We start from the raw sequence: 23,489 nt of genomic DNA on the forward strand, positions 1-23,489 counted from the left end.
GGCAAGGGAGAAGGTAGAGCTGCCTATGAAACTGGAAAGCAGCTCAGAAAGTAGGAACAGAGAAGTAAATCTGTAATTTACTCTTGGGGAAATACCTCATGAAAGAGTGTTGGCTTCCTGGTTTTATCTTCTTCAAAATGATCCTTGTTCTGTTTAGTTTCCAGGTGTTTCGAGCACTGTGAACAGAGGCTTATTTGGACTATGTGTTTCTCGAGCTGGACTAAGTGAATGTGAACGATGGAGAAGTGCAGACACGTCGGGCAGCTGCGGCTGTCTCGGGACCATTCCACCCTCAATCCTCAGAAGTGGCATTGTGTGGACTGCAATACTACGGAGTCCATTTGGGCTTGCCTCAGCTGTCCCCACGTGGCTTGTGGGAGGCACATCGAAGCGCACGCACTCAGGCACTTTGAGGACAGCAGCCATCCTGTCGCACTGGAGGTGAACGAGATGAATGTTTTTTGCTATCTCTGTGACGATTATGTTCTTAACGATAATGCAGCTGGAGACCTGAAGTTACTACGAAGTACATTAAGTGCAATCAAAAGCCAGAACCGCCACTGCACCACTCGCAGTGGAAGGATTCTACGGCCCACGGGTCCAAGTGATGACTCCCTGTTCTCACGTGACGGTGCTCCGTCTCCGCTTCAGAATGAAGATCTAATGTACACTGCTCTTTGCCACAGGAGGAGGATGCTGATGGGCAAAATCTTTCGAATCTGGTTTGAGCAATCACCCATTAGGCGAAGAAAGCAAGAAGAACAATTGCAGGAGAAAACAGTGGCGAAAAGAGAAGTGAAGAAAAGACGGCAAGAATTAGAGCATCAGGTTAAAGTAGAATTGGAAAGTGTGCCTCCGAGAAAGAGTTTACGTTTGCAAGGTGTCGCTCAGTCCACCACAGTAGAAATAGTTCCTGTTCAAGGACCACCACAGACTCCATCATCACCAGCAAAACATAAAGGGCTATCGACCTCGGAAGATGGAACATTTAAAAAAGTCAGAGACTCCTCAGTTAACAGAAGGCCAGAAGTAACTCCTGGTGTAACAGGATTGAGAAATTTGGGAAACACTTGCTATATGAATTCTGTTCTTCAAGTGTTGAGTCACTTACTTATTTTTCGACAATGTTTTTTAAAGCTTGATCTGAACCAATGGCTGGCTGTGACTGCCAGCGAAAAGACCAGATCTTATAAGCATCCCCCAGTAACAGATACAGTAGCACATCAAATGAATGAATGCCAGGAAAAGGACATAGGCTGTGTTCGCTCCAGACATCCAAGTTTATCATCAGGATTAAGTGGCGGAGCATCAAAAAGTCGAAAGATGGAACTTATTCAAGCTAGGGAGCCAAGTTCACAATACATTTCTCTTTGTCATGAATTACATACTTTGTTCCAAGTCATGTGGTCTGGAAAGTGGGCCTTGGTCTCACCGTTCGCTATGTTACACTCAGTGTGGAGACTAATTCCTGCTTTTCGTGGTTATGCCCAACAGGATGCTCAGGAATTTCTTTGTGAACTTTTAGATAAAATACAACATGAACTGGAGACAACTGGTACCAGCTTACCAGCTCTTATCCCCACATCCCAAAGAAAACTTATCAAGCAAGTTCTGAATGTTGTAAATAACATTTTTCATGGACAGCTTCTTAGTCAGGTATGGATTTGTTAAAATCCTATCTTCATCTTAGGGAATTTATATAAAGTTAAGCATAAAACATGACATAGTCTATGTGCATGTAGTGTGCTGAAGGTAGTACACTTTTTGGATCGAAATTAATGGTTTTATAAAGTTATATAAAGAAGTCAACTCATTTAGAATTCTTTTCCTTCATGAATCCTTGGAAATAGTTTCATGTCCCTACTATCAAAAGTTTGTGGGGGGAAGCGAGGACTCAGGAAGCACTTTTTTTTTTTTTTAATTTGATAGGTAGAGTTACAGAAGAAGAGAGAGAAAGAAAGGTCTTCCATCTCCTGATTCATTTCCCAAATGGCTACAATGGCCGGAGCTGAGCCGATCTGAAGCCAGGAACCAGGAGCTTCTTCTGGGTCTCCTATGTGGATGCAGGGGCCCAAGCACTTGGACCATCTTCTGCTGCTTTCCCAGGTCATAAACAGAGAGCTGCATCAGAAGAGAGCTGGACACGAACCAGCGCCCATATGGGATTCAATATCTAAAATCTCAGGCACTATGGCAGAGCAGGTTAAACTGCTTGGGACACCTGTATTCTACTTGAGATCCAGCTTCCTGCTAATGTATCCATGGGAGGCAGCAGATGGTGGCTGCAGTGTTTGGGACACTGTCATCCATGTGGGAGACCCTGATGGAGTTCTTGGTCTCTGGCTTTGACCTGGCCCCACCCTGGCTGTTGTAGGCATCTGGGGAGTGAACCACCACATGTAAGGTCTCTCTCTGTGTCACTCTGCCTTTTAAGTAGATAAAATGCTTAAAAATCGGAGAGTTATTGTATGTCATCATGACCGTCCAAAAGGTTTAGTTTTGGGGCATTTCAGATTTTGGATTTTCTAACTAGGGATACTCAACCTGTATAACATTGATTCTCCAAGGTGTTAAGAAGAGGTATTTGGTCCTAGCAGTAGAAGGTTTAACCATGCTGCTGTATTAAGAATGGATATGGTGCACACTTGAGCAATTTCAAGGTCCAAGGAGTGGACCCAGAGCAACTTGATAAAAGGGCCAAGGATCAAGGTCTGAAAGTTCTAACAGTAGATGGGGAAATTTTAAGGTGAACAAATTGTTTAAATCTAGAACAATCCTAATTTCAATTACTAAGTTAAACTTTAATTTGTTGTGGAAAGGGAGATTACAAAACTAGAATCTTCCATATAATTAATGATTCTCTGTAATGAGTAGAGTTGTTGGTGAATAATTACTGGACGTAAGGCTCTCTACTTTTCCATAGCACAAAACTTAAAAACATTTCTCAAAACTGAGACAGATTTTTAGGCCATTTTCTTCTTGCATACCTTCCACTGTTCCTGAATTCAGCTTCCATTGCAACAATGTCACCTTTTATTTTATAGAATAATTCTTTAGAATATTTGGATGTAATTCTTAAGTAATATCTATGAATTTTATTTTGGTAAATATTTCAGAACTGTAGATTCTGTAATGTGCCAGTTAACAAATAAGGTTATACTTGTTGTGTGCCACGCAGTTTAATTTTCCTATCAACTTTGTCTTTATTTTTCTATGCAAAAGTATTAAAATATACTGTAGTGAAATATATAGTTGTAGAAAACCTATATTCCCATAATACAGGAAATTTATATAGAAAAAACTTATTACCTAATCCCAAAAATCACATAATCCACAGACAGAACTAAATATTTTGCTGTGTTTCTTTTCAGGTTTTCCTCCTGCATGTAAATAAATATTTTTTCCATAATCATTTACATTTTCCTGCTTTTTTTCATTTGATATTGTAAAGTCCATACTTTAATGACTACTCCATAGTCACTAAAAATATTTGAATATTTTTTAAAACATTGATTATCATAAGTTTATACTATAACTTATTTAACCATTGCCAGTAACGTATACACTATTTCCAGTTTCCCCAATGAATATCATGATAAATTTATTTTTCTGATGATTTCCTTACAACAGAGTCCTAGTAGAATTACTTTATCAAAGGGTAGGACTTTGATGCAATGACAAGTTTCTTTTCAGAATGGTGATTTTGTTTCTGTTTTTACCATTTATAGTTCAAAAGATGTGAATGGCCCTGAGCGGTCCCCCCCCCCCTTTTATAAATTAATTTTGAAATTTTTACATAAACTTGTTGTTTCACTTCCTTTAAACATGAAGTAAGCTCTTAGAATTTCCTGTGAACCAATTTCCTAACAATTGGTTGCTGGAATGAGTTTTTCTTTAATTCAAGAAACTTCTCAAAAGGTAGGCCCCTCGCACACTGTCCCATGTTTGGTTTTTGTTGTTGGGTGAGGAATTTATTTCTATATTTATTTTTTGAGAAACAGACAGATATCCTATTCATTGATCCTCTCCCCAGACGCCCACAATAGTTGGGGCTGGGCCAGTGGCAGCCAGGAGCTGGAAACACAGTCTGACTCTGCCAGGTGGGTGGCAGGGGCCCAGTTAATGGAGCCATGATCTGCTGCTTTCAGACCACCGATGAGCAGGAAGCTGGAGCCCAAACCTGGGCACTTTGACGGGGGCTGTAGGCACTCCCAGTGGCATCTGAACGACTGCCTTTGAATGAGGATTTTCATGTGATGTTTGCCAGAAGGGGGAATACGACATGCTTTATGTGTACTGGTGTTTGAAATTACTAGTAAGGCTTCAAATTCTGAAAATGAAAATACAGGATTTTATTGTGGTTAAGACAATGGATTGGGTTAAAAGGTTTTAGGATTTGGGGTGAGAAAAATCTTGAAAGATCTTTTAGTTCTATTTTTCACAAAGTTTTTGAAGTACCCTTGTGTGTGTGTGTGTGTATTTATATATACATACTTACACACATATACATGTATGTATATGCATACATATTTATGCACACATATAATATAACATATATAATATACAAATTAAATGAATACATAGCTTGGATTGTTACTTAAATTCTAGATTAGATTAATACCCTTAGAGCAGGGCCGGTGCCGTGGCTCACTTGGTTAATCCTCTGCCTGAGGCGCCAGCATCCCATATGGGTGCTGGGTTCTAGTCCCGGTTGCTCCTCTTCTAGTCCAGCTCTCTGCTGTGGCCTGGGAAGGCAGTGAAGGATGGCCCAAGTGCTTGGACCCTGCTCCCACATGGGAGACCAGGAGAAGCACCTGGCTCCTGGCTTCAGATCGGTGCAGTGCACTGGCTGTAGCAGCCATTTGGGGGGTGAACCAATGGAAGGAAGACCTTTCTCTCTGTCTCTTTCTCTCACTGTCTAACTCTGCCTGTCAAATAAAAAAAAAAAAAATGCTCTTAGAGCTTTTTGAATGGCCAATAGTTGAAGCTCAACAATTTGTAATGGATTTGATGACAAATATTTGGAAAGGAAAATAATAAATATTCTGACAGTACAAAACAGACTATTCAGAATTCTAGTGGTACATTTTCATGAGAAAAGTTCATTTATTAGTAATGATTTCTCCTAAAAGGAGTTAATGTTTTGACAGAATTATAATCTGAGGAACTAATATTTTTATTTGCAGGTTACATGTCTTGCATGTGACAACAAATCAAATACCATAGAACCTTTCTGGGACTTGTCACTGGAATTTCCAGAAAGATACCAGTGCAATGGAAAAGATAATGCTTCCCAGCCATGTCTAGTTACTGAAATGTTGGCCAAATTTACAGAAACCGAAGTATTAGAAGGAAAAGTCTACGTATGTGACCAGTGTAACTGTGAGTAGAGACAGTATGTTCTCTGTGCTTTTTGAAGATTAACAAAGAGAAACACAAATAAGAGAAAGCTGAAATTTTTTAATAGTTTTGAAAATTAACTTATCAAAAGAGACTAAACTTTATAATTGGCATTTATGAACTCTGTTTTGTCTTATTGATGGTATTTAAAAAATTTTGATCCTAGGGTCAGTTGTGGAGAGAAGGGGTTCATAAAATAAGAAAACTGTATTTGCTATGTGAAGCAGAATAAAGTAGCAAAGAAAAATAATGGGCATCTATGTTGTAGCGTATGAAACACTGACTTCATAAGGTTTTTTTTTTTGCTATATATCAACACTGATATACATATAATTGTGTATGCATAGGAGTATTAGGAAATAATATATAACTGGATTGCTACTGTTTAGATAACTTCATAAAAACCAGGGTTTATTCAGAAGCATCTACTGTCTCTTATTAGTCGTTGTGGTAGTTGCTATGGATAGAGGTAACATACTTTCAAAGGGCTCACACTGCTGTGTGGAAGAATCAGATAAATATGATCCAATATGGTCAGTACTTTAATAAAGATGAGCACAGGAACCTGACGGGGCGGGAAGGAGAGAAGGCCAGTAAAATAACCATATTGAAAAGAAGCATCTTCTTGAAGTTAATAGTATATAAAAATCAGATCTGATGCATCTCCTGCATCAGGGTAACTGGCATTTTAGTGTTTATGCTACGTATTTTCAGGAATTCTCCCCTAATGTCTCAAAATGATTCTAAGGCTTTGAACTCTAAATGGAAAATAAACATTGAATGTTCCAGCACTAAAGCAATGTCACATCAATTGATGGTTTCCTGGAATGACTTTTTTTTCTGAGTGCTACCTAGTGCGAACACTATTATAAGTAGCCTAAAATTTGTGAGGTCTTAGAGAAAAATAAGCCTTCATCAATTTTGCTATGATGCATTTTTTTCTTAGACTTGTATAAATGTGAATAGTTGCAGATACTTTTCATCACTAAGTCTGGAGGGTAAACAGCTATCACAAATGCAGAGCTGTGATGCTACATGGAGTTTGTCAACTGGGGCTGTCACAAACAGGCCTAAAGAGACTTAATATATAAAGGCAGATAGCTTAAAACTGTAAGTCATAAAGTTGACATTCCCTATCTAGATGTACTTGGACCATTTTTTTTAAAAGATTTATTTATTTATTTGAAAGAGTTACACAGAGATAGAAGGAGAGGCAGAGAGAGTGAGTCTTTCATCTGCTGGTTCACTCTCCAATTGACCGCAACGGCTGGAGCTGTGCCGATCCATAGCCAGGAGCCAGGAGCTTCTTCTGGGTCTCCCATGCAGGTGCAGGGGCCCAAGGACTTGGGCCATCTTCTGCTGCTTTCCCAGGCCGTAGCAGACAGCTGGATGGGAAGTGGAGCACCAGGTCTCGAACCAGCGCCCATATGGATGCTGGCCCTTCAGGCCAGGGCGTTAACCCACTGCACCACAGCACAGGGTCCCTTGAACCATATGTTTTAGGAGACAATCCTAGAGGTAGGGATTCCTGGATCTCAAGGGTATCAACCTGGAAAAAAGACTTCTGGGGGGTGGGGGTGGAGGTTCGTTAGAGATAGTTGGGAGCACAGCCTCATGGTGGTAGACTGATTGTGCCTCCTACACGAGAAGGGACTGCTGCTCTGGCTGGAAGCTGGAGCTGGTGTACGAGTTGAAGGGCAGTTCCCTGGACATCAAGAGCCAACGTTAGTAGTAGACAGCCTAGCCAGAAGCCACAGGACAACAGTCCTAAAGCAGGCCTCTAGAGAAGCAGAAGGGATAACAAGGAGAATCCCAGTTTGCATTTGTCTGAAATCTGGTGCTAAAAGGACAAAAGCAAGACACTCGGGTGAAGTAAAGGCTCCTCTCTTGGTTGGCCGTGGCTGGGGCAGATCCCTAGGAATGGCGGAGGGGAGGGTGCTCTAGGCAGTAAAGACTCATGCCCCCTCAGGTCCTGCTCAGTCTCAGATCACAAACTTTCTGTCTGGGGAATGCATGTTTTAAAATGCTTAGGGAAAAACTCAACATTTCTACATAAAGTGATACAGTCAAATTTAGGCTTTAAATATTACTGCAGTATACTTCATCCTGTGCCTTATTTGCCAGGATTATTAAAATAAATGCACTCACAGGTGTGTGCTCACACCTCTGAGTTACTTAGCGCATGCCTTTTGTTGTGGATCAGACATGCCTTGAGGGCAAAGCCCCTGTCTGTAGCTCTCCATTAGTCCCTATCTAAATTAAAAAGAATTATTTAAAAAGTTGACTCAGCATTTCCTGTATCCTTAAATTTGCTTTTCATTCTTTGCCATCACAGCAAAGCGTAGAAGGTTTTCTCCAAAACCAGTTGTACTCACAGAGGCCCAGAAGCAGCTGATGATCTGCCACCTGCCTCAGGTTCTCAGGCTACATCTCAAGCGGTTCAGGTTAGTACTGGCGGTGCTACCAGCTGCCGACCAACTTCACGCTTCTAACTTGTTGTGGTTTTTGTGTGTGTGCGCTTGGAAGGCTTTATGACTTAAAGAACACATGACAGATTAAATGGTACATTCTTGGCTAGAAGATACTGACTTTTACTTTTTTTTTTTCAATTCTACTCATAGTCTTTAGCCTTTCCCAGCAGACACTGCCCATGGTCAATAACGAATCTGATTAGCTTCATTCACTTGTGGAGTGCCTTTCTCCGGTCTCTAAGTGTATTACTCTCTGTATAAATTTTATTATAGTATTTAATATTTAGCATATTTAATACCTATATTTCTAAATTTAATCTATAACTGGTAGTGTTTTACCTGTTTGCTTTGTGGAAAATGTTTAATCAAAGGCATAGCAATTCAATTCCGAGCACTTGAGACAAAAGCTGAAACTTCCGAACTGTATTTCTCAGGTGACGCAGTTGGCCAGTCCGTCAATCTATGTAAATGTTTTTTTTTTGTTTTTTTTTTTGGTTTTTTTTGACAGGCAGAGTGGACAGTGAGAGAGAGACAGAGAGAAAGGTCTTCCTTTTGCCGTTGGTTCACCCTCCAATGGCTGCCGCGGTAGGCGCGCTGCGGCCGGCGCACTGCACTGATCCGAAGCCAGGAGCCAGGTGCTTCTCCTGGTCTCCCATGCGGGTGCAGGGCCCAAAGACTTGGGCCATCCTCCACTGCACTCCCTGGCCACAGCAGAGAGCTGGCCTGGAAGAGGGGCAACCGGGACAGAATCTGGTGCCCCGACTGGGACTAGAACCCTGTGTGCTGGCGCTGCAGGCTTAGGATTAACCTATTGAGCTGCAGTGCCGGCAAAAAACCCAACTTTTAAAGGATATTTTTAAAGGACGGGAGTCCTTTCTCCAATTGTGTATTAGACATGATTTTCCAGTTGCTTTGTAGAGTAAAACCACTCTTAAAGCTTACTACTAACTTTGTAAAAAAAAAAGTATATAGTTAAAAATGTTACAATTACTTTGAGCAGTTATATGCTTACTTAGTAAGCAACAAAACCCACTCAACAAGTTTATTAGTGAATAAAATGCTATACTTTACAGGTGATACTATAAATGCAAATAACAGTACCATACTTTGATATTAAGGGCAATAAAACAATATATGAATTTGGGTGATTTTCTATTTGGACATTACAAATAGAAAGCTAATTAGAGTATGATGGAATAAATTACCAAGTAGCCACATGCATGGAGAAAATCTGATTTCACTAAAAATGGAGGGAAAGTATCCATTAACAAAATAATAAGCTAAAAAGTACTGTCTAAAGGGGCCAGTGTTAGGGTGTAGTGGGTTAAGTCACCATCTGTGTCATCAGCATCCCGTATGGTCACCAGTTTGAATCTTAGCAGCTCCACTTCTGATCCAGCTACCTGCTAATGTGCCTGGGAAAGCAGCAGAAGATGGCTCAAGTACTTGAGCTCCCTGCCACCCACATGGGAAACCTGGATGAAGCTCCAGACTCCTGCCTGGCCCAGCACTGGTGGTTGCAGCCATTTGGGGAGTGAACCAGTGGATGGAAGTTACTTTATCTGTAACTGCCTTATAAATAAATCAATCTTTTGAATCAGTACAGAGCAAGTAATAAGGAAGGAAGAGACTAAAGGAATTCTAATAGAAATTCAAATTTCAGTATTTATTTACCTACCATGAGCAGGAAAAGTTTCTTTATTCCATGAATTAATCTTTACAGCCAAGTCAATTTTAACCCAAAGCATTAATAAGAATACTTAGTTTCTAAATTTCAAGTAAGGGAGTCAGTGAAGTATTTCTAACACTTGCGATGTGCGCTGCTTGTGCCTGCTAATCCTGGGCTTTTCCCTTCTCAAAAACAGGCCACTGTGAGTTTCGGGCACGGGGTCTTCTTGTGTGTCCTCCGTTCACTGTGTTTCCATCCGCATAAAACACGCGGCACCCAAGTTACCAGCAGGAAATGAGTGCTTTCTAGTTACAGTGTTTTGGACACTTTAGTACCTGAAGAGAATGATGCAAGCTTGCATTAAGCAGGCCCCATTATTTTATGTGCTTGATCTTCCATCTTTACTAAAATTCTAGGTGCGTCGGATACAGGATCTCTTCTGTGTTTCATAGGGAGGCTGTGGAGATACTGGAATAAACCAAATCAGTTTCTCCTACTGTATTCACAGCATAGAGTACTTCTGTGACCCCTGGTTACAACATGCTTGGGGATTTTCCTGAAGCAAGCAATTCTGCTGGTGACAGCTGGGTGCTCTCCAGCTGACGTCAGTCCTGACACTGTTTACACTCGAGCACCAGGTCCAGGTAGACCGAGAGTGTATTAGTCCCACAAGACTCCCCGACTTGGGATGCTCAGGTGCTGAACTGAGGACAGACCCGCCGTAAAGGTACCTTCCCAGAGCCCCTCTTCGGGACTGATTACATCGTAAGAGGGGCTCACAGAACTTAGAACATTTTACTTACGTTTACTCATTTATCACAGGATATTTTAAAGAATACAAATGAACAGCCGGGTAGAAGAGATACACAGGGCAAGGCCTGTTGAAAGGGGTGAGGAACTTGGGTGTTGCCTCTGGGTTCACCAGCTTCCACTGTCCAGATCTAGTCTTTGTGGCTTTTCATGGAGGCTTCCAGTTGATTAGAGCACTGGCCAGTGGTGACCAACTATTTGGCTTCTCTCCTATCCCAGAGGTGTTGGAGGTGGATGGGCTGACTCTCAACCCTTAAATCATGCCTTGGTCTTTCCGGTAATCAGTTCCCATCCTGAAGCTACCTAGGGGCTGTCCGCCTGTAGTCTTCTCACTACAGATTCCAGGGGTTTCAGGAGATGTCAGGAAACAGACCAGTTAAATGTTTCAAAGTAACAGAGAGAGTAGGTAATTTACTCCTCAGCAGTTTTTTTTTGTTGTTTTGTTTTGTTTTGTTTTGTTTTAATTTATTTGAAAGGCAGAGTTACGGAGAGAAGAGGAAAGACAGAGAGAGAGGTCCTCCATCCCACTGGTTCACTCCCCAAATGTTTGCAATGGCTGGGGCTGGGCCAGGCCAAAGCCAGGAGCCAGGAGCTTCTTCCAGGTCTCCCACATAGGTGCAGGAGCCCAACTACTTGATCCATCTTCTGCTGCTTTCCCAGGCATATTAGCAGGGAGCTGGATCAGAAGTGGAATAGCAAGGTCTCGAACAGGTGCCCATATGGCATGCCAGCATCAAGGGTGGAGGCTTAACCTACTACACCATGATACAGGCCCTCTTCAGCAGTTTAAAATCTAGCTCTTTTAAAAATCCTACTCTAGGGGCCGGCGCTGTGGCACAGCAGGTCAAAGCCCTGGCCTGAAGCGCCAGCATCCCATATGGATGCTCTTTCTAGTCCCGGCTGCTGCTCTTCTGATCCAGCTCTCTGCTATGGCCTGGGAAAGCAGTGGAAGATGGCCCAAGTCCTTGGGGCCCTGCACCCACGTGGGAGACCCAGAAGAAGCTCCTGGCTCCTGGCTTTGCATCAGCTCAGCTCTGGCCATTAGGGCCATCTGGGGAGTGAACCAGCAGATGGAAGACCTGTCTCTGTCTCTTTCTCTACCTCTCTCTGTAACTGTGTCTTCCAGACAAATAAAATAAATCTGAATTATCCCCATAGAGTAGGATTTTTTTTTATCACTTACAGATCCTGAAAGTTAAACTTGAACAGGATATTATAGCCATGTGTCTCTTAATCATTGGTCAACTCCCCAGAGGTGGCAAAACAGTCAGGAACTCAACACAGGTCTCACATGGGTGATAGGAACCCCATCACTTGGGCCACTATCACTGACTCCTGGAAGATGGAGTTAAGAGCCACGCATCCCAGTTGAGATGTGGGCATCTTAACCACCAGGCCAAAAGCCCGCTCCATGAATCTCTTAGTTTTGAGCCATGACTTATCACTACAAATAAACTGATTACAAAATATTAGAGAAACAATTCAAGCTTTACCTATAATTAAGGAAACTGTTAATAGGATGTGAAATTCCCATATTTTCAGCAAAGGTTAGTATTGTTTTGGCTTCCTAGTAGAGGTGTCAAGATAGGGGGGAGGGAGCTGTGCCCTGGGTTAGTTTCTTTGGGTTGTTAATTGTAGTTCACTACTTTGAATGCAAAAGGTAAACATGTGTAGAACATTTCCTTAATCTTTCCTATTTTTGTGTTCCTGTATATGGGTATATTCATACTCTTAAATATGGATCTTTAAATTTTAATGAATAATGAACATTTAAAAAAAAAAACATGTTTTATTTGAAAGTCAGTTCTTCATCTGCTGGTTCACTTCCCAAAGGGCCACAACAGCTAGGACAGGGACAGGCCAAAGCCAGGAGCTTCATTTGGGTCTCCCACGTGGGTGCATGGACCCAAGTACTTGGGCCATCTCCCACTATTTTCCCCAGTGCTTTAGCAGCAAGCTGGATCAGAAGTGGAACAGCCGGTGCCCATATGGGATGCTGGAACTACACCAGCACCATGAACATTTTTTAAGTTATAAAATTAAATAAAGGAATATAAGTATACATAGATTTCACAATAGTTTTGTACCAAAATAAAAATATTTTAAATACATTTTCCATAAATTTTTTGAAGTAACCCTCACATGTTTAATATTCAAGACAATAAAAGGGGAAATGGGATTGGGAGATGCACATAGGAGCCAGGAGCTACCTCGGGTTTCCTACACAGATGCAAGGGCCCAAGGACGTGGGCCGTCTTCCACTGCTTTCCCAGGCCATAGCAGAGAGCTGGATCGCAAGTGGAGCAGCCAGGACGTGAACCATTACACATGTGTATGGGATGCCAGCACTGCGGGCAGCGGCTTTACCCACTATGCCACAGCGCCAGCCCTCAGACTGTAGTCTTTTGAACTATCATATTTTATGACTTTTTCCCACGTACCACCAATGCATAGTATTTGAGTGGCTAAAACATTGCTTACCATGCTTAGATCAAGTAATGGGAGGTTTTGGGAGGCATGATCAACCCACTGAGGAATTGACAGTACAAGGGCAGTTAATCAAGTCGTATCACAAAGGGGTGTCCTACTCACTCACACAGAGTGAAAGCTCACAAGTTTTAAATTTTTTGAAGAGCTGAAGTGTTCTGAGGAATTAGAAGTGTTTTGTTTTGCTCTGTAACTGGATAAGAAAAAAAAAACAGATTGTATTCTCCCATCTAGAATACCCTGCTCATACTGTGGCAAGACAGTAAGGAATTTAAAAATCCTTCAGTCTTGGCTTTATCTGCTAAGAGCAAAGTGCACATAGGGCTATAATTTGTTTTCTAAAAGTTAATTTCCTTCCCATTTAACTACACAAATATTTAAAACTTGATAGGGCTTGTTTGGTAAATCTAAAATCTTCCATTTATAGCCAACTTAGCACTTCAGATTTTATATTTATATGTGCTACTTTGTATTCCACACTCTCTTGTCATCTATTGCGACTGTTTAGGCCTCATACATGGTTATTTTCCCTTGATTTTGTTTGTAATTTTACCCTGGTTTGTTCACAGGTGGTCAGGACGTAATAACCGAGAGAAGATTGGTGTTCATGTTGGCTTTGAGGAAATCTTAAACATGGAGCCCTATTGCTGCAGGGAGACCTCGAAATCCCTCAGACCAGAATGCTTTATCTATGATTTATCTGCTGTAGTAATGCATCATGGGAAAGGATTTGGCTCAGGACACTACACTGCCTACTGCTATAATTCTGAAGGAGGTATAGATAGGAAAAAATTATTTTATCTTGGTTTAGACTAAGAAACTGGAGTTTAGGATTCAATAATTCCTGAATTGGCTGCTAAGTCATCTTAAGCAAAGCCACTTGACCGTTTTTCTTGCTGGAGGTTTTCTGCAATCACTGGTTAAGGGTGAGAAATACTTGAGGATATGTAGAAAATGAGACTATTTTTTGCAGGCTTGAGATTGTATTTTCTTGATTATGTAATGCCTATAGGGATAAAACAGTGAAGACAGTCTTGTCAAATAGTTTTGTTTTTAACATTTATTGGAATGTCAGAGTATAGCGAGGGAGAGACAGACAGATCTTCCATCCACTGGTTCACTGCCCAGATGGTCCCAACAACCAGGGCTAGTCCACGCCAAAGCCAGGAGCTTCTTCCTGATCTCCTACATGGGTGGCAGGGGCCCAAACACTGCTGCTTTGCCAGGCCATTGGCAGTGGGTTGGACTAGAAGCGGAGTAGACACGAACCTGAGCTCATACGAGATACCAGCTTCTCAGATGGCTTCACCCCCTATGCCACACGCTGGCCCAAAGAGTTACCTCAGACATACATCCAAGAGCAGCTCCTATTTACTAGTTTTATCTTCATTTTGTTAAAGAGCAAGGCATGTAATGAATGGCAGAATCAGACATTTGGAACACATTTTGAGTTCAAGCTTCACATACAGCATTCATATTCATTCACTGTCTCCTTGGTCCCCTCTAGGGCAGTCTAGTTAAGACACTGGGATAAGGTTTTACTTTTCATCGCCCCTTTTAGTACTTTTGAACAAAGTATGAATAGCCACCATCCCCACAAACAGAGACAACAGAGGTATGGACCAAGGCCCAGAAAATCTACAAAGGCGATTAATTCAATACTAAGTGATAAAAGTTGTACACTATTTGTTTTACGTAGAATGTCATATACGCTCATAATCGGTCAGATTCTGTAACTTCAAACTACTTCTAGCAGTAACATACTGCCCAAACTATATGAGTATTTCTCACTGGAGAATTGGCTAGAAAACTTCCTTTAGGAAAACGTTTAACTTTTAGTTTCACTAAAATTTAACACCTTTTATATTAGAAGTTTCTGAGGATCCTTTATAAATATCCTATTTCTGTGCTTCACTCTAGGATTCTGGGTACACTGCAATGATTCCAAGCTAAGCATGTGCACTATGGATGAAGTATGCAAGGCCCAAGCTTATATCTTGTTTTATACCCAGCGAGTTACTGAGAATGGAAATTCTAAACTTTTGGCTCCAGAGCTCCTGTCTAGTAGCCAGCATTCCTATGAAGATGCTGATACCTCTTCTAATGAAATCTTTAGCTGATCCAGACAGTGGGGCTTTCTTCCTGGGATTTGTATATACTTTGAAGGGTTGACTTATGAGCTTCCTTGCTCTTTTTCATACGAATCAGCGTACACTACATTTTACACATTTTGTATCTAACTAAAAAAAAAATCTTAAAAAATATATGTATCAACTGTGGGTAATTATTTTCAAGTATTTTGGAATTTTAAACTTTTTAATGTTTACCTCAGACTAGTTTATACCTCATATCTTGATGTCTTAATTGGCTCAGATCATGAATTTGTGCAATCTTTAAGAAATTCAGGTGGCATCATTTATCTTTTGTAGCTATTTTCTATACAAATTCCCTTATCTTAATAAATGGAAAATTAAACACTTTCTTCAAGGCTTAACCAAAAATGGAGAGGGTGCATTTTAGGCCATTTGTCCCTTGAGGGGAGTTATATATTCAAAGTGAAATATGAAGGTACCATCTAAGACTCATCAATCACACTGCTTGATATCCTGAGGCTTTGTTGGAGACACAGGGCTTGAGATAGACATTACTTTGCTTAATGGAACTTTTGTTATTTTAATAATTGTTTGACAGTCAAAATGTAAATGAAAATGGCAATTTTACAGATAGTATATTTAAATGAACTTTGGAACCATGGACACAAAAAATGATGGCTGGGACTTATGATTTGGCAGCAGATAGGTTCTTTACAATAAAGCAGTTTCTAACAAAAAAGTTGTATTGAGCAAACCAGTATATTATGTTTTGCAGGTATAGTTTATCTTGGGTATGATTTCATTTTACACCTTTGGTAACATTAGCTCTTAAAAGCTTTGTGTAGCTAGATTTTTAGTTCAAAGAATAAATCTTGAAAAAATTGCATAGGGCAGGTAACTGTTTAAAACTGGCAACTGGGCTATTTGTGTAGCACCTCATCTTTCTAAATAACTGAAATCTGGACTTTTCTGCTGGCCAGAGTTACGTGATGAGGCGCCTCTGAGATAAACGCCGGGCCCAGGAATTTAAAGAACCACAGTCATCTAAATTCGTTTTTTATCAGAAATGTACTGAGATATTTTTTGTTCTTTAATCTTCCTAGACCTCCTTGAGGTGCTGTTGCAAGTTAGGGGGAGAATCCACTAACCTGTACAGCTGAGTGACAGAAGCTTGAGCTCAGTCACTGGAAGATCATGTATCCTTGTGCTTATTTGCAGATTAAAGATAATACCCTATAGAATGCTGTGCCCTAGTCATGATCCGTAAGTATCAACTTGAAAGGGACATTGACTAGTTTTTCCTTAATTTCAGGAAACAGGTCATACAGGGCAGATGACAGTGAAATGCAATGAGGATTTATCATTGAATAGACAAATTATTTGTGCCAAAAATAACCATTAAATGGCTAAGTTTAGAACTGTTCACTTACCAAGCTCCTTTCCAAGTTGTTACCTCGATTGTTACACACTTACACCTCATTAAAGATTTATGTGGTCAAGATATTTGAGTCTAGCTGTTTTTACCATCAAGGGCTACTTTTTAAACACTGTACATTTTAGAAATCTTACTTATTCAAAAGGCAGAAACAGACCTCCCATCCACTGGTTCATTCTCTAGATGCCCACAATAGCCAGGTCTGGGCCAGGCCAAAGCCCCACCCAAACTCAATCTGGATCTCCCACATGAGAAGGGACCAAGCATTCGAACCATTATTGGCCATCCAGGAAGCTAGGATAGGACAGAATGGGACTTGAACCCCATGTACTCCAATAAGGGATATATTAGAGTCTAACTGCTGCACCAAATGCCTACTCCTAAAATATAATTCATTTTAGCACCTAATTTTAATGGGATTTTAAAAGAACCACTTTAAAGCTGGTATCTAGAATAGTATATTTACACTTAAATTTAAAACATATGGGAGTCTCTTAGCCCTTTTTAATCTCTCAAAAATAACACCTATACAGGGGAGTCTGGGAGAACTGGGGATATATGGAAAATCTGTAGTACTTACCACTGAATCTTGCTGTGAATCTAAAACTGCATTGAACAAGTCTTCTCTTAAACCATAACATGGACTTCTACATTCTGCGAATTTAATCTAGCAAGAAACGACGTGTTTTGGTTGTAAAATAATTTACTAAAGGCACTATTGTTAAACATCAAACTAATAATTTGTTACTGATAAGGTACATCATCGTAAACATAACAAAGTGATTTCAGGAGATACATGGCTAGTAGAAAAACAGTACAATTTTTTCATAAGCGACAGCTTTCCTATTTACAAGATCATATCCCTTCCAGCCACACCAGGGACAGAGAGTGATGCCACTGTTCCCAGCAGTTACCTGGGAAGGGAGCCTGGAGCTCATAATTACATTTGAGAGCATGACTTACAAAGCTCCAAAAGTACTCATTCATAGGGGATCACTGTTTAAATTCCTTGACTTAGAAATCAAGATGCTTGTGTTTATGTCTCCCACAAAAGCACATCAAAAACAAATCAACTGAAAAAACCCAAGGAGTTAGCCAGAGGGTCCAAGCCCTACTCTGTGTCCAGGTGTGAGTGAGCTCTGTCATTAGCACAGATCACAAAAACAAGGAGAAATAATTCAGTGGTAGCTATTGAAGAGTAGCACCATAATCCACACAGCCCAGGTAGCTAAAATCTAGATTGTTTTCCCCAAAAGAAAACATTCACTTACAGCTCTAATGCGGAAAGCGCAGCTTTTCAATGTTAACAAATGATCTCAGTACACAAGTCATGGGTTTCTCAAGATAACACTAAACAAAAGACCAATGAAACAGCATCCCAATGGCAATATAGTCTCAGTGCTAAAACATACACAAATTAAGGCTTTTACCTTGGGACATAACAATTTTAAAACTGTTGGAACTTTCCCAACAAGTTCTTAACATGTAAGAATTTACCGTTACATTCAAGTTGATACACTTAGCTGCTACAGGGAAGGCAGCTGTAACTTCACTTCCATTTGGTGCATTAACAAAAGCTTAATTTGAATTTAATCTTTCCTAACTAGAACAAGATCTAAACGTAGACTTTTCCATTTTTCTTAGCTTCTGTGGCTTAAATGCCCTTTTGAGTTTTTTGAGTAAACTGGATATATCCCCAATAAAAGCTACTACCAGATGAATCTAAATGTTGACATTTTTACTGAATGGGGTTTCAAGTTGATACAAAGTTCTTATTTAATGTTTCAATTAGTACATCTTTCCATCCGGGAAATAATGAGAGACAGGGACTATTATAAAGAAACAAGGACTATTATAAAGAAACAAAACATTTTTATAGCTGAATATTCATTTATCAAGACGACTGTCCCACTTCATGCTCGTATAGATCTTGTTTTAGCCACTGTGCCGGAAGAAAATCTCAGAGGAGGTCTATAGTCCAGATAAAAGGCTCTGTATTTCCCTATGTGTAGCTACCTCCTATTCAGAATTATAACCACAGACATTCAAATGTAGCTCTCAGATCTGAAAATGTCTTTATTTTTTAGAAAATGGATTCCAGGAAGGTTAAAAAGCAATACCAGAGGGCATAGGTGCAAAACTCGATGTAGTCATTCAAAGCATTCAAGTAAGAATATGGCAATATAAATATCCAAAAAGCTTCTTAGGTGTTCAAAACAAAACTGGGTAAGTCATTCCTAACTAATTTGAGCTTTATAGCACTTCCTAGACAGTGGGGAAAAAACAGTTAACATTTGAAAAGTCCTGAAAGCTTTTTCCTCGGTTAATTACATTAGATGGTTTGCCTTTCCATTTCCTTTAAACATGGATAAAAGTGTTACACAGGTCCACTGTTAAAATAGACAATATGTTGCAAATTAATTCTGGTATACCGTATTCCAACAAAGCTCAGAAAATAATGATGTTGAGGTGGCTTTGGACTAAACTTTAATAGTCATCTCCTCTGCTGACAACTTCTTTACATGTTGGACGCAACAGTATGGTATGTTCAAACTGTGCTGTGTACGATCCTTTAATGTCACATAATGGTGGATATGGATCTACAATGCCCAAGTCACAAAGATTCTTCAGAGCCATCAAGTATTTACTTTCTCCCAAGCGATCCAGCCATCTGCGGCAGAAGGCAAGGGTGCCAAAGTTTTCATTGATGACATTTAACAAGTGTTTTGCTCTTGGAAGCCTAAGAGGAGAAAAATCCAAGATTAATAGTTGGCAAGAGTTACCAACTCATTTCCCCTATTAAGAAAAACCCAGACCTTAGCCATGTCTTCACTTAATAATGAATGTTCGACAACTTCTGTTGCTGCTACGAACAATCAAAAGCAAGACTGTGTAACAGCCCATACCTAATTACAGATGGCACCTGACTAGGGAAGCAGCTGGAGGCCTCTCAGCATGTCTGTGTTATCTATGCACGTTTGTGTAAAATTCCCAGTCTGACTATCTACAGAGAATAACTGTGGGAAGTTCCTTGTTTGGGCACCAAACTCAGACCTACACATAAAAGGAAGCATAAATCCAGCCTTTAATCATCTCCAAAAGGTAAAAGAAACAACGTAAATTGCAATAGAAAGTTTACCAATAGGAAAATATTAGAGCTAAAATCTAGGAATGCTAGCAAAATCATCTCTGCTCTGAGATCAGAAAATAAATCGGAAGAATACTTTTATCATTTTTACCTCAGTTAAAACCTGTAACATACTGATGTTCCTGCTGTATTATTCAAACCCACTAAACTTACTGTTGTGCTATACAACTATATATTTATGAATGTATCTCCTTGTATATTTTTAAAAGCTTTTAAAGTAACTCTCACCTTATTGGCACATGTCCGACATCAAAATTTTTCATGTAATGCGAACATTCCATATCATCATGAACAACACCTTTTCCTGTACTACCAAAGGTTTCGATGGCATACACTTCTCCTTCCTTAAAAAATACATAAGAGTTAACAGGGAGAGAAGAAAAATTTGGCTAATCATAACTACTATCTTGACTTCCCAACTGATATTAGCCAAGGAAACTGACATCTAGGAGATACTCAATAAATATTCACTCGATGGATAAACAGCCTCAGATTCTACAACAGAACCCTGGTTTGACCTACACATATACACACACACGGCCCAATCTCCGCTAGGGCAAGCTAATTTCCTTCAACACAAGCTTCAGTCTAGGAGGGAAACATACAAGTGGTTGTCACACAAGGACGAATGACTCACATACCTCCATTCTTGTAGCCTCCCCTCCCTTCACAATGGGCACTGTCTTCCCAGCGTGTATTCTATATGGCCCAATTGAATGTCCATTTAGATTACGGATTGGTTTCACTGTCATAATAAAGACCAGAAAAAACAGATTACTCAGGTTCTCTGTAGGCATAAATAGAAATCACTTTTGAATGCAAAGTTCAAGCAGGAACTGCTAAACAACCTCACATTACGATAGTCAAAAACAAGAGGAATCTGGTGGAATAGTAAAAGTAGTTTGTTGCAGTGTTACTGATTAAGTATTAGAAGAGAGTTAAGAGATGGAAGAAAGTAAAATTATAGGATGAGGACAAAATGGGTATCATCTAAAGAGTTACTATAAATCAACAGGAAAGGGCTGGCGCCGCGGCTCACTAGGCTAATCCTCCGCCTTGCGGCGCCGGCACACCGGGTTCTAGTCCTGGTTGCCCCTCTTCTAGGCCAGCTCTCTGCTGTGGCCAGGGAGTGCAGTGGAGGATGGCCCAAGTCCTTGGGCCCTACACCCCATGGGAGACCAGGATAGGCACCTGGCTCCTGCCATCGGATCAGCGCGGTGCGCTGGCCGCAGCGCGCCTACCGCGGCGGCCATTGGAGGGTGAACCAACGGCAAAAGGAAGACCTTTCTCTCTGTCTCTCTCTCTCACTGTCCACTCTGCCTGACAAAAAAAAAAAAAAATCAACAGGAAAATGTCATGTACCTAAATGATTTAAAATACACATTTGAATGGATCAAAAGGAAATGTAAAAGCAAGGATACTGTGTCAAAAGGGCAGTTTTATAAGACTTTGTATTTTATTATTATATTTACACTAAAAAGAAAAGCTAAACAATGCTAATGTTCTGAAATCAATGATATACTAGAGATTCCAGCATTTTCACACAATGAGATGTCTCACAATGAAACAATATTCAGCAATAAAACTTAAAACCTGTAGATACAATCACCAACTGTAATAAAATGTAAAGGTAGCGCAATTCTATATGTCTATTTTGATGCAAAAAGTCTTAAAACCAAAATTTTTAAGATATATATATATTTATCTAAAAGATAGACAAAGAGATCTTCCATCTTCTAGTTCACTCCTACCCTTGTCTCCCACATGAGTGTCAAAAATTCTACTTGAGCCATCAAGCTGCTGTTTCCCACATACATCAGCAGGGAGCTGGACTGGAAGCGGCATTCCATTAAGGGATGTGGACACCCCAAGTAGAGGAATGGCCTAACCCACTAAGCTACACTTGTCCCCCCAAAAACACTTAATTCCATTCATTAAACTTACATACAGAGATGCATAATTATTAAAGAAAAGCAAATACAAATACTATAGTCCTCAAGATAGTGGGCCACTGGAAGGCTGCGGGACTTGGAACACACAGATGCTAAAATTCATGCCATGTCCCCATGTTGGGAGACAGAGATCAGGGGGGGGGGGGGGCTGTGCTGAAAAGGCAGCAGATGATGGTCCAAGTCTGGCCTCTGCCACCCATGTGGGAAACCTGGATGGAGTTCCTGGCTTCTGGTTTCAGCCTGGCCCAAACCCTGACCATTGTGGCCATTTCAGGATTGAACCAGCTCTCTCTCTCCCCCTTTCTCTGCCTTTTAAGTAAATGAATGTACTTTTTAAGAACTGTAGTTTTAAGAGAAAAGGAAAGGAAAAACAGAGGATACTGGTCTGTATTAGCTGCTACTGGAATCTGTAAAATGTCAGCAAATTCTCATAAACAAGAATGCAGTGTGGATGCTGTCTTCTCGCAGACTGCTGTGGCTTTTAAGTTAACCACGCAGTGAATTTAGTAAGAATACGGTAGAGTCTAAGAAATCTAGGCCTGCTGAGGCCTACATTCCTCATTCCTCAAAATAACTGAACATTTATTCTATTTTTAAATGTCTTTTTTTTTTTTTTTTTGGGAAAGGCAGGGAACTGCAACCAGTTCTCCCACACGAACCCAAGTATTTGAGCATTACCTGCCACCTCCAAGCAAGTACATAAGTAGAAGGCTGGATCAGAAGTGGAGCTACAAGTTAGCCAGGGACTAGTGATGTTTGTTATTAACTGGACTTCCTGTTTAGACACTGGAGCCACCCATATCACAAACACAAGTTAGGCAGTTGCCCAAATCAAGGAGGGGAATGTATCGCAGAAAGGAAAGCAAGAAAGACAGGTGCTGTCCAGTCTCAGAGAAGAACCATTCCTGCACTTGGTGGACATATTGTGGTCTATACTGGCAAAGGCAAACGTGAAGAATGCTGGATGACATGAATTTACTGAGGGACAAGGAAGCCAAGAGTCACTACTGAAGAGTCAATAAAAGAGACAGAATTTGGCTCAAGGAAATGTAGAAAATCTGTAAGAAAGTTATCAGGACAAGGTTATGGAGCAATGAGCACGAGGTCAAAGATGTGTAACTGAAATACTGACAGAAGTGGGAGCTGAGGGAGAGCTGGACTGAAGCAACACATTGAAAGCACAGGTGATTCTGGGACTCAGGCCTAGACAACACAAGGAGGCAAAGGACTTGGAATTGAAGGTTTTGGGGGGGGGGGGGGGGGTGCCTGACACGGCAGTTGGGATGCACCCTGGGACCCCTGCGTCTCTTCTCAGAGTGCCTTACTTCAGGTTCCAGCTCTGCTCCCAATTCCAGCTTCCTACTAATGCATACCCTGGGAAGTAGCAGGTGGTGGCTCAAGTATTTGGGTTCCTGCCACACAAATCTCCAGCAGAGTTCCCAGCTGCCCTCTTTGGCATGGCCCAGCATCCAGTCGTGCAGGCATTTGGGGAGTGAACCAGTGGATGAGAGCTCTGTCTCTCAAATAAATAAATAATTCTAAAATTAAAAAGAAAAGAAAAGAAAGGAAAGGAAGAAAGGGAAAGAAAGAAAGAAGAAAGAAAGAAAGAAAGAGAGAGAGAGAGAGAAAGAAAGAAAGATAGATAGATAGATAGATAGATTTGAAGGAAGGTACAAGGAACTGGCCTCCAAATTCTGAATGTGAGAAGACAAAGCTGGAAGGCCTCAAGGGAAAGGGCTTCTGGCTTCTCTCAGCCTTGATTTAACAGCACACACAGCCTAGGGTAATTCTGCAGGGGCCTTCACATCAGCTACCAGGGCAGCTCAGGCTAGTTCCCAGTTAGTGACCATGGCACTCTACTACGTTCTGAGTAGGAAATTCATTTCCTGTTCTTTTTTTATTTTCCCAAGAAAAAAAGATGAACTGATGTAAAGACAGTCATCAAGAGTATTTGTTGGCCGGCACCGTGGCTCACTTGGCTAATCCTCCACCTGCGATGCCGGCACACCGGGTTCTAGTCCCGG

General features: G+C 40.7%; 2 protein-coding genes across 2 annotated transcripts in view; one reads left to right on the forward strand and one right to left on the reverse strand.

The window, feature by feature from the left end:
• Nucleotides 1-228: 228 nt before the first annotated feature.
• USP44 (ubiquitin specific peptidase 44) lies at nt 229-15,111 on the forward strand. The gene is given in 5 exon segments (XM_062203102.1): nt 229-1,656; nt 5,187-5,382; nt 7,736-7,844; nt 13,407-13,612; nt 14,758-15,111. Coding segments are annotated over 5 exon segments (2,139 nt in total). The 3' UTR covers nt 14,958-15,111.
• Nucleotides 15,112-18,217: 3,106 nt separating this feature from the next.
• The window catches only part of METAP2 (methionyl aminopeptidase 2), a 38,254-nt gene continuing 32,982 nt past the window's right edge, over nt 18,218-23,489 (reverse strand). Inside the window, exons 9-11 of the mRNA XM_062203103.1 lie at nt 20,155-20,258; nt 19,742-19,857; nt 18,218-19,105 (exon numbers count right to left, since the gene is read on the reverse strand). Of these exons, the coding sequence (XP_062059087.1) occupies nt 18,853-19,105; nt 19,742-19,857; nt 20,155-20,258 (473 nt within the window). The 3' untranslated portion in view covers nt 18,218-18,852. The remainder of the gene's footprint in view (nt 19,106-19,741; nt 19,858-20,154; nt 20,259-23,489) is intronic.

This window comes from Lepus europaeus, chromosome 10 (genome assembly GCF_033115175.1).
Source record: "Lepus europaeus isolate LE1 chromosome 10, mLepTim1.pri, whole genome shotgun sequence".
Classification (NCBI taxonomy): domain Eukaryota; kingdom Metazoa; phylum Chordata; class Mammalia; order Lagomorpha; family Leporidae; genus Lepus; species Lepus europaeus.